This window comes from Echinops telfairi, unplaced genomic scaffold, assembly GCF_000313985.2.
Source record: "Echinops telfairi isolate 266 unplaced genomic scaffold, ASM31398v2 ScPeMD7_7424;HRSCAF=8462, whole genome shotgun sequence".
NCBI lineage: Eukaryota > Metazoa > Chordata > Mammalia > Afrosoricida > Tenrecidae > Echinops > Echinops telfairi.
The window spans coordinates 71,670,344-71,682,255 of NW_022111324.1; the positions used below are offsets into that span (position 1 = coordinate 71,670,344).

At 42.4% G+C, this 11,912-nt stretch overlaps 1 protein-coding gene across 2 annotated transcripts in view; it reads right to left on the minus strand.

Moving 5' to 3' along the window:
- Positions 1–1,034: 1,034 nt before the first annotated feature.
- The window catches only part of AIDA (axin interactor, dorsalization associated), a 57,715-nt gene continuing 46,837 nt past the window's right edge, over positions 1,035–11,912 (minus strand). The window contains exons 7-12 of one of the 2 annotated variants that reach the window (XM_045298125.1): positions 10,126–10,248; positions 8,977–9,134; positions 7,747–7,867; positions 7,460–7,582; positions 3,168–3,285; positions 1,035–3,029 (exon numbers count right to left, since the gene is read on the minus strand). In XM_045298125.1, coding sequence (XP_045154060.1) covers positions 2,933–3,029; positions 3,168–3,285; positions 7,460–7,582; positions 7,747–7,867; positions 8,977–9,134; positions 10,126–10,248 — 740 coding nt within the window. In that variant the 3' untranslated portion in view covers positions 1,035–2,932. The remainder of the gene's footprint in view (positions 3,030–3,167; positions 3,286–7,459; positions 7,583–7,746; positions 7,868–8,976; positions 9,135–10,125; positions 10,249–11,912) is intronic. The other variant, XM_004699927.2, reaches the window with a different exon arrangement.

Consider the following 11,912-nt stretch of genomic DNA (forward strand, 5'->3'; position numbering starts at 1 on the left):
TCTGCTGCGGCGGCTCACTCCCGTGCTGGCTTGTGACCCCAGGATCTGTCTGAGTGACTGTTGAGTGCGTTTACTAGCAAAAGGTTTTGGACCCAGTGTGCTATCCCTTTTACCCTTTGTGCATGTGGGCTGCATAAAAGAAAAATAGAAATGTCATGACCGTAAAACAACATTTATTTTTAAAAATATATGAAGTGTATTTTTCTCCCATATTGTGCCACTGATTTTGAGAAAACCCAGCAGAAAAGATCAGAGGCGTGAGAAAATGGACTCGACAGTCTGGCTTGCCCTTCCCTGAGCTCAGCAACTAGACCTCATTGTTGATAGCTGCTACTCCAAAATTAACACGGGAATGTTGGCGTTATACTTAAAAACTAGGAAAGCTAAGGATCAGATTGCTTCATAATTTTACTGTACCTATTACAATAACTGTCTTTAAGGCAGTGTTCCAAAGAGCTAACTTTTCGAACATTTTAAATGACAGTAACTTGAGCACAATTTAGTAAGCTTAAGGTCTAAATTATAAAATACTAATATTCTTATGTCCTGCTACACTATCTTCTCCCATTCTTTGAAGGCACTGTCTCTGTACAGATGGGGTGTGGAGCATCCTCCCTCAGAAGTTGCATCTGTAACCGACACCCTCTCTAGCTGATTGTGGCTCTGGGCTTTGTTGCTATGCCATCTCATTTCACAAAGCCACGGTACTTCAGCCTGAAAGCATTTGCACTATAGGTGTGGTTTGGTTATTATTTTCAGTGGCCAACTTTTTCATTGAAAAGTAGTATCTGAATAATTTGTGGGCTGTGGAGAATTCTGTCAACCACTTTAAAATCTCTCATTTTGTAATTCATTTCCATAGGACCCTATAAAGCGAAGTTTATCACACAATACTCAATTTTAGGTTTCTTTAATACTGGTGACAGAAAGGCTTCTGTAGTTCATATAAAGCATGCTTATGTGAGGACAGGAGATGCGTGTTCAAATAAGTTCGATAGGCACATCTTATGGTGTATAAGGAACGAGAACACAGATCAGGTTTGCTACATTTTAATAGGCTTCTTTAAGGGATTACTTTTTAAATCTCGTCAGCAACATCCACTAAAAGGTTCTGAGTACTCCACAGGGTACTGAGTGCTGCCAGGCACCATAGAAATTTTACATAACACGGAGAAAACGAAGTTCTTGCCCCCTGAGGAGCTTACAGTCTGGAGAATCTGACAATTTGCAGTCTTAAGACTTGAGTGAACAATGAAACAATTAAGGCAAGTTCTTTATCCCCTAGAGCATAGGTTCCCAAACTTGTTTGACCAGCCCCGCCCCCCCCAAAAAAACAAACAAACACCAACACACCAAACAACTCAGCCCTCTTGGCTAAGATTAGACCATAATCCAGTTTTAAATTAGGTATTGCTTTTGCAGCCCTCCAGGATGGTCCCAGCCTCCCTAGGGGGCGGTATCTCAGACTTCGGGAAACAACTGCTCTAGAGCTACTGTGGGCTGATTCATTGTTTTAGAATTTTAATTAATCCAATCAAACGGACAGACAAGTCTAAATCTGAGAAGTCTTTCAGGCTCAGATAGTCTTAGTACCTATCTAGTACAGAAAACTGACCTAATAGACAACTGTGAATGTAAGGACGAGCTCCCTGGAAGTGCAAGGGCTTAATTTCAAAGCAAACATCCCGGGGTTGCCTAGGCGTGCACTCAGCGTAGGCCAGGTACTGACCCTGCACCCCCTCATGCTAGCACTGTGCAGTGAAGACAGTGAACAGTAAAATACGTGGGGTCTACAGCTAACCCACAGAAAGCCCTCCACATGCCTTAATGTTCTGGGTATCAACTAACCACCTTAGGTATTGTGAAAGTTTTATGCCCCGTTAAGTCAAAGGTAATGTAAATATTCAAATTATAATACTTTAATGACCTGCATATTTTCATATGGATGAATGTCAGTATATCTAAATAGGAAAGAAATGACAGTACTATCTACCTACATCAGGGGGAAAAAGGGATCTTCCCGTATCTGCGTCTCATCGGAAGAGGTTTGCAGGTTTTTAAGGTTTCACAATCAGTTGTCAGAAAAACAGCAGTTATTCCTGCAATATCTGATTAGCATCTATTTTTAGATTATACAATTTAGAAAACTACCTGTCAGCTACATTATGACAGCTGGATGATACTCATAAAAAATTGTAATTATTAGGATTCTAACGATACGCCAAGAATCATTTACCAGGAAGAAAAACAATGTAATGTAGAAAAGCCAAACAATATGACTAACACTATGCTCATTTTAAAAACAATCTGGACATCTGGGAAAATCTCTTGCTACCACTCGGGGCACACTCCCACACAGGGTCCTGATCTGGCCAAGGTCCAGTGGGCTGAGCAGGAAAATCCTCAAGGTGAGCTGGAGCTTAGAGGTGTCTTGAGGACACCCTATATCCCCTCCCAGACGGACCACCTTCGGCAGCATAGGCGACCAATCAGCCCCTCCTAAACAGGTCCATACTATCTGACCACGGCCCTCAAAGCCAAAAGAGCATATTGGCTCAACAGTGAGCAGATGTGTAACTAGCACATTCTTATTGCTGTGTTAAGTCTGAAGATGAGCATGTCCTACCCATACGTGTTCCAGGAAATGGTAGGAATAGTGGTGAATTAGAAGACAAGACTAATTGCACAAGTAAGAGGAAGGCAAAAAAATATTTCAAAATACAATAAGCCCCTATCCCAAGGAGTTGCACATTGGTGAGGAGTGGACTTCAGTCTGTGGCACAGCCGTGCAAAACCAATGGGCTTGCTCTGGCCTGGGGCAAGGGAGCCGCTCCCTTCGGACTGTTGAAGGGTGTGCGGATGCTACACAGAGCTACGATGGTTTCTACGGAGAGAGAACACTCAGACGTTCCACAGGGGGTGCATGTCAGGATCATTCCTTGTGCAAAGTTTGATGTAGATGAAGATAAAGTGGTTTCTTGGTCAATAACTGCAGTTTCTTTCTTTTAAAGTCAGTTGGTTTCTTGTATCTGTAACCACAATAGAAAGACCATTAAAATACTTTGATAACTCATCTATTCCCAAATTACCTTCTGGATAAGGGAACTAAGAACAAAGTCATACAGCCCCTATTACATTGATACTAATTGTTTGTTTGTATCACTTACAGTTCTATTACAATTGGCCCAGGTTTAATTTCATCCATCTCCATGAACGCAAAGCACTTGGTGCTGGTAAATCGTTTTTTAGGCTTGTAGTGTTTAAATTCAAAGAAGATAGCTGCACCTTAGGAATTTAAAAAGCAGAACACATAAGCCAGAGTACATTTTTAGCACGTCAATAAATTTTCTTTGATGGCCAATGCATATGAATAAGCAACAGCTGGCATAATTTTCCAAAGTGACTTGTGTCAAGCATAATCTCTCTGACAATATGGGGTTATTACTTTACTGTGGTTGCCAGTTTATCCCAATCTCCAATTCACAGTACAGCAAACTTTTCTTGAGCTTGGATGACTCAATGGACATACATCTCAAACACAGGAGAATCATAAACTACTAAAGATAGTATGTAAAATACCACAAAAAGATGTGGAGCATACAGATGTATGAATACTGCCCATAAAGCCCACTGTATATGAGGTGTGCCTATAAGAAATTTCACAGGCAGCACAGTGGTTAAAACAAATTTGAACGCAGCAGCAGCTCCACAGAAGGAAGGCGTGGCAATCTGCTCCCATCAACGTTACAGACTTGGAAATCCTTTGATGCAGTTCTGTCCTATTATGTTGTTCCGAGGGCTTCAAAACGTTTTTAGAAAAAACAAAAACGATTTTTTCCATGAATTTTTGGAAACCCCCTTGTATGAGTCTGAATTAACAGCAAAGGGATATAGAAAACTTACTTTTAACTACTTATTGTGAATTGGGTGAAGGTTTATAGAGCAGATCAGTTTTCCATCTAACAATTCATACACATTTTGTTCATGACATTGATTACAATCTCCGCAATGTAGTATCAGGTATCCCACTTCGTCCTGTGTTTCCTGTTCTCATTCCTCCTTTCCTGACCGTTCGGACCGTTCTTTTGGGTAAATGTCCTTGTCATCTCAAATGGTCGGACTATCCTATGGTGTGTGTATGTCAATAACCTATTATTGTCTGGCTCAAAACTGAGCTACAAAGATGAGTTCATTTCCAGACCTGCAGGTGACTAACCCTGAGGGCCATAGTCTGTCTCGGGATTCCACCAGGGTGGATCCAACCAGTAAGCTTAATCTTTATGATTTTGAGTTTATAAGAAAGTATTTAAAATGCTACCTATTTCTTAATGATTGTTTCACTCTTCAAAGCACTGTCTCCCCATCCACACCCCCCTCACCCTTGGAATTACATGAGGTGTAAAGGCAGCGCTAACAGCGTCCTGGGGGCAGAGTGGGGAAGCACTCAGCTGCTAACCAAATGACTGCTACCCAGTGGCCCCACAGGGGGAAGATCAGACAAGGTGCTCCCTTTGCTCTCAGTCTAAAAGCCCGAAACCTCTAGAGGCAGTTCCACCCTGTTACACAGGGTTGTTCTGAGTAGAAATGCACTTGGCAGCAGCCAGCAACAAGAACAATATGGAACACAAAGGTCTATAGAAGCAGCCAAATTCCCCACCCACAGGATGATCACCTGTGTTGTCTTCCAGAAGCTCAATTGTTAAGATTTAAAATAAATTGAGAAGTAAACTGCCTCATGAATACAGCCAAGAACAGTTCCTTCCTAAAGCAGCCACAGAAACGGGAAGGATGTCAGGTCTCACTCGCAGCTGACTCCCTATTATTGCTACCTCAACCACAGCAGCACTCTCTATCTTTTCAAAACCAGCAACATGTCTAATACTGTCATCGATGGTAAAGCTTAAGCCTTTAGAAATGAGTGTACATTCTTAGCATTTGGGTCCAAGTCTAGTGCCTTGCCTGTGAAATGGCGAACTGAGCAGTGTCAACTGGATGTGGGAGAGGGAGAGAGGGCCATCTGTAATCATCCGTCTACTCCCAACACACAAGAGCATTGCAAGTGTCGGCACAGTCTCAGCGATTTTGTAAATGACAGGGAACATTCCTGCAGTCTCTTCAGGAATGGAACCTGGCTCCTCCTGCTCTGAGTCAGTGGGAAAGCAGTCACCTTGGAAAACGATGAGATCCAAATGAAAAGAGCTTTCATGATCAAAGAATCTCTTTGTTGCCTCTCTGGTGTGTATATATAGCTTTGTACTTTATGCTACATATAAAAAGCCAAAACCAAACTCACTGCCATCGAGTCCATGCCGATAGTGACCCTATACGACAGGGTAGAACTGCCCCGTGAGGTTCCGAGTCTAACTCTATGGGAGTAGAAAGCCACGCCATTCCCCCACAGAACAGCTGTTGGTTTCAAATTGCAGAACTTGTGGTTAGTCGTCCAACATGTCAGCAGGACCCAGCAGGGCTCCTCTGCCACATGTGAGCAGGAACAAACGGGGAAGTTCAAAGAGCCCGGCAGAGGCACTGAACCATTTGTCCACAGAGCAAGTACGCTCACCAACATGGGCACAAGGTAAGCAGACATAATCAACTCAAAGCTGGCAAGATGGAGCAAAGTCAAGTTGTGAATATTATTAGTTCTGTTTCAGCATGAGTATTATCAAGAACACAATGTATTAAAATAAAAGCCCATGAAACACTCCCCCTCACCTGCCACCTCAGAACACTTCTCAAAGCAATGGAATGAGAGCATCAGGGGTGGGTTTGGTTTCTTCCTACTGTTTACTCAGAAGGCATCTGTCTTTTTTCAAGTCCTTCCACAGTGTTAAGCATGGACTATCCACAAATGCTTTAGATATAGAGCAGCTTCTGAGTCAGTAGGTAGGGTGGGGCATTCGTATATAAAAGGGTCCCAAGCCCCAAGCCATCCAGTTGACTCAGACCCAGAGAGACCTTGTGTAGGGTTTCCACAGCTATGAAACTTTACAGCTTCATCTTTATTCTGTAGAGCCAATGGTGGGTCTGAAGCATCACCTCTGTGGTCAGCAGTCCAATGCTTCACTGACAGCGCCACTGAGGCTCCTTTACAAGGCGCCAGATGTTTCTAATAGTCTGAGATCCACTATTCCAACAGAGTCAAAGGCAGCACTAACTTGAGAAGTAAAATTTTTTAGAGGTTAGAGGTAACCATTTCTAGAGATACCTGTACAAGTTCTAGAGATATCTTGTAAAGTTCCCTACAGTGCTTGAAATTTTCAGAAACTATACCCGAACCCAAGGTAATAAAGGAGTTCTAATGCCTGCCTTTCAGAACACTGACATTCCCACTGGGTAAAAGGCAAAGGGAAACATTTCATCCTAAGAACTGTCTAACTTGGAAATATAATGTCACCTTTATAAACATTTGCATTTCTCCTTCTGTACAATACATTTGGCTGGAGAAAATCTGGCTCTTTCAGTTGTTGGACTTAATTATTAGAAAGCCTAAGGGAGCTCCTTCCTTTTTAAAGTGCCAAAGAGCAAAGATAGCACTTTGGGGGCTAAGATGCATCTGACACAAGCCAGGGTACTCTCCATCACTGCATACACATGGGAAAGCCTGGTGATAAACAAGGAAGGCCAAAGAACTGATGTGTTGGAAATATGGTGTGAGTACCACAGACTGACAAAAGAACAAGCGAATCTGGCTGGAATTACACCCAGAATGTTCCCGAGACCACAGAATGGCAAGACTTTGCCTCACATACTTTAGACATGTCATCAGGAAAGGCCAGCCCCTGGAAAAGGACATCATGCTTGGTGAAGTAGCGGGCCATCAAAAATAGAAAGACAACGAGGTGGGTTGACACCGTGGCAACAACAGGATGGCACAGGGCTGGGCAGTGGTCTGTTCCTGTGTGCATACGGTCACTCTGAGTTGGAGACAACGTGTGGCACCTAACGAGGGAGCACCTGTTTCTCTAACTTTAGTGTAAGGCCAATTTCACTCTTTTGTTGGGCAAGGCAATAATGCAGTAATTGCAATAATGCAATTTTACCACCAAAGAATGTTGTTTTATTATCTAAAGATGCCATTTATTATGTTGTTATTGTTAGCTGCAGTTAAGTGGATTCTGACTCAAGGCAGCCCTGTGGATGGAGCAGAACTGACAAGATGTTCAAGGGCAGCTTCTGAGGCACCTTTAGGTTGGATCAAACTACCAACCTTTTGGCTAGGAGATGAGTGCTTAACCCTCTGCTATACTTAGGGACGCCTGCCATTTATTATAAAACTAGATAAGTTCATCACTCCCACATACAATGTATTTAATCTTTGTTTCATCTACCTCAATAAAGTGCTGTGTGATACTTTCGCCATATACACACTGTGTGGCGGGGTGCCCTGGGCACACAGCCAGAGGAGTAATGACGGCTCTTTCTGGCCCTAAGGCACCATGTGTTTCAGATGACAAACCTTTGGTTAATTTTTCAACATGCTTCTGCAGCTCAATGTCCACGTTAAAATGAACATATGTGTCTTCTTTTCTTGACGCCACAGGAGTATCTTGCACAGGGGTTAAATCGATACCATTCAGATCTAGAGAAGAAAGCATGTGTCTGTTTAGCAGGGCTTAACATGTGCATGCTTAAAGGTTTAGAAACACAAGAACAAAGCTACAAAGGGCTGTTTCCTAAAGAGCCTTGGAGAAAGCTGATTGGTGTTCAGGCTGGCAGAAACTCCTGTCTGGTGTGAGCGGGTACCTGGAGGGCTTCTGTCTCCACACAGGTATATGGAGGGAAGGTGGGTAGAGATAGGTCTCATGGAGAGGACGTGGAATCTTGCCCCAACAAGGTAGAAAAGAAAGCTAGCAGACATGTTCTCCTTTAAAAAAAAAAAAAGAGGTAAAGGACTTCTCGATCGCCTGATTCGGCTAAGGCGCCCCCTAGTGGTGCAGAGGGGTTGTGCAGAGGGTAAGCCCTTGGTTCCTAACTGAATGGTCAGCAGTGGGGAACAGCCACTCTGTGGCAAAAAGATGTAGCTGGCTGTTTCCATAAAGATTCACCATCTCTAAAACTCAGTGGAACAGGTCTCCTCTGTCCTATTAGTCACTATATGTCAGACTCAACTTGACAGCAATGGGTTTTACATATAATTTTTATTGTGGTCAGATCTATGTAACAAAGAATCACTCTATTTTGTTTTTTTGCACTAAAAGTTTGGAATGTGAATGATAAAATGCAGTGGGAGACTTGCCCTTAAATGTAAAGGCATTAAATCTCCATTATTATAATTCCCCTGCTGTATTTAAGCTAGAGAACCAAACAGTAGACTGAACATTGCCAATGAAACCCTTAGATCAATGAGTAATTTTACAGGTGATGACCTAAAACAAATGAGCACGTGATTATCTCAATAGTTTCTAGAGATCTTTATGCAAAAACATGTTTACCAGATATACAAAGGCAGCCTAAGCTAGAATCTACCACTGTTGTTGGGTGCCGCTCAGTCCATTCGCCTCGTAGCAACCGTCCAGGGCAGACACGGGGTCTCATCGTCGGTCACCTGTCTGGGGCAGCTCTCCAGCATCTTCCTCCCAGAGCCAGGGCTGGACTGGAGCTACTGACCTTTTGGTTAGTACCAGCGCTCCTTGCGTCTGCCATCTTACCATTAAATGTGTTTTTGCTCCAAGTGGACATTCCTGAGTGAGACTTGCAGTTTTGCAAATGGCTTATGAAATAATCTAGGGGATAAAATACCTCCAAGTAGAACGTCTATATAGAGCCGTGGTCAGGAATACCATGGAGATATTACAGGTCCAGTTCCAGATGACCACAATAAAGCAAGTCACACTTCGTTTTTCAGTTCACCAGTGCATATGAAAGTTATGTTTACACTAGACTGTTATCTATTGAGTGTGTAATAGAATTTGAAAAAGTTTTAAATATCACGATAAATATGAAAACGTGACACAAGAGACACAAAATGATTACATGCGGTTGGAAAAACAACACAGCAGAGTTGCTCGATGCAAGGCTGCCATCAAGCCTCCATTTCTGAAAGATGTCTGAAGGAGCTTCTACGCATTCACAGAAAGAGAAGGAACAGCTCCTGAGTGTTCTTATGGGCTTTGTTTCAAGCCCCCTCTGCTCTGCGAAACACAATCAAGCAAAGTACACACAGTCAATGAAGCATGCCTGTGAATTAATAGGTGAAGCATCCGAGCATTGGTATGGTGGCCCACGGTCTGCACTGTCAGCTAATTCTTTTCTTTTAACCGAAGCTTGGGTTGTCTTAGATATTAATAAGCCCATGGGTCTGAATTGGTTTCTGTGATGGATACAAGGTATTTCCATTTGTTATCGGCTCTCTCCGTCACTTTGATCTGCCTCAGCCTAGAGACTAATGTAAACCACGTGTACTGACTGGGCAGTTACGTCTAGAAAACAGATGGCCGCGTCCTTCTCAGTCACTCAATTACTTCTCAAGACGGGTAAGTCCCTTGCAAACCAAGGACTGGGTATGATGCTTGGAAACAAGGAAAGAATTCAATCACTATGGATTCCTTATCAAATAAAAGAACAGAGTTGTTTCCAAGGAATAAATGCATGGGCACATAGGCTGGGAGAAAATACAAAGCCTAAGTTTAATTGTGCTTAACAATACAATTATTCCCTTACAGATAAAGCAATAGTTCACTCTTTTACTGCCCTCTCCACCCCAAGATTATCCTCAAGACATGGATGTTTGCAGTGTGCCTGATTTCCTGTCTCCAATGAGGATTCCTTGCAGGCGGGACTCCATTTACCACTGCAGGACTACTCCCCTGTGGGTGCAGCTCTCTGGGAGAGGGAGGAGGCGCCGAAAGTAACAAGGAGAGGAACACAGAACACTGGGTTTGCAAAGAAGGCCACAACACCCGTGAAGGGGGAGGATGTTTTGTTAACCTTTTTTTCTAAGGATGTAATTTCTACTATTAAGAACAGCAGGTATGCCTGATGAGCAAATGCGAAAGTGCACAAGTTATAAATAGGAAAAGGTTGTTTCACGTCTCTGCAAAAAATAAACATTTTTAAGAGTCCCAATTACGAAGCAATGCTATAAAATTCCCCAGAAGAAAAAGTATGGATGGACTTCTTTACCCTTTACACTAACTGTGATATAGGGGTCGATGCACTGCCCAGCATCTTTCAAACCAATCTTCTCGATTCGGATCGTGAGTAAAGTCATCCCAGGTTCTGATGGCAGCCGTGGTAATAAAGTGCCTGGCAAAGGGAAACAGCAGTAAGAACTGGCCCACCAATAACTCCCAAGTAAAGATTATAACAAACAGAGAAGATACAGTCTTGCTCTCAACAGACTTCTTAAGAACCCAAGCTTTGGGGTTTCCACGGCTCCCAAACATGGATATTCCCTTTAGAGACAAATGCTTAATTACATGCAAAATGAATCTGCCTTTCAAAACCTTGTTAAAAATTCAGCTCACCCCAGGAAGCCACATAACTAATAATGCATTGAATATACTCATATAACAATCTTAATATGAAGTGGTAGAACGAAGACATAAAAGGCTTTTAAATGCTTCTTATCCTGAAGTTGGGGAAGTTTGATATCAGCAAACTATTCAGTTACTATTGATAGAAGAAGTCAATTATAAAAATAATTTACTTAATTAAACACTTTCAAAATAATCTCCCAATCTTTTCCTCATTCAATTCTCTTGAGGATTAATACTTGTGAGACTGCTACATAAAACTATAGAAACAAGCATACATTTGAAATCTTCATCCGTACACTACTTTTAACTAAAAATATCCCCTAGAACTAACTACAAGAGCACTTTTGACTGAGGAAACGATAGAGAGCTTGTTGGTTTCTTTTCCAAATCATCCATGGAGACAGATGCCAGCCAATAATTGATTTATCCCATTCAAGCTCCGTAAGCATATAGATCCCAACCCCACTGCCATCACATGTTTCTGACTCATAGTGCCCCCTCTATAGGGTTTCCGAGGCTGTACATCTTTATGGGAGCAGACAGTCTAGTGGGTTTGAACCACCAACCTTCTCATTAGCAGTCCAACACTTACCCAGCAGTGCCACAAGAGTTCCTTAGTAATCACATTACAGAGTCTAACATTTACAAGTATGTGGTTGACATTTTTCAAGTTTCTACTGAACAATGGGCTATCCTACTTTTAAAGATGAAGTATTTGAGGCACACGAATCAATCAACTAACTGCAGTAAAACAAATGAACTGCAGAATTAAAGATGGGTGAATTTTATGATAGGAAAACTATCTCAATAAAGCCATAGTGGTTAAAATGCTTTGCAATTTCACTTTCTAATTCTGAGAAATATGAGAACACAGAAAACGTAGGAAATGGAAGCTTCATTACTCTGCTGCGGTGAGCCTTTAGTGGGCTAGCGGTGACTATCCTACACACAAATGGATCCTTAGAGACCTTTCTCATGGTCGTCTTTTGACCAGTTTTTACAAGGCACCTCTGTAGAGGTTTGGACTGGACTCTGTGTGATGAACTTCAGACAATTAACAAATGCACATACCTGAAATTTTCCTGAAAATTTGGGTGAATATATTTATCTAATTTTTTTCTGGAGAAAGATTCAGACTCTAACTTGATTCTCAACAAGGTTTATTCCCAAAAGAGGACCTAAAAAATTGCTTGAGAAAACCGGTGTTACTCTGAGTAGAGGTAAGGATTCAGCTCTGTTTTGTTTGTGGGGAAGGTTTGGTTAAGAGATGCACTGGATGCTCCAAGGTGTGAAGACAACATGCCGGCGCGGAGTAGGGAATCAGTGGAGAGGTCTAGGGGGCTGGTCCCAGCCCCAAATACTAAGTGGATGCCTGCCCCTCCCCCGAGAAGAATTTATCTCAAAGGATGGCACTGAATCTGCAGCTTTGGG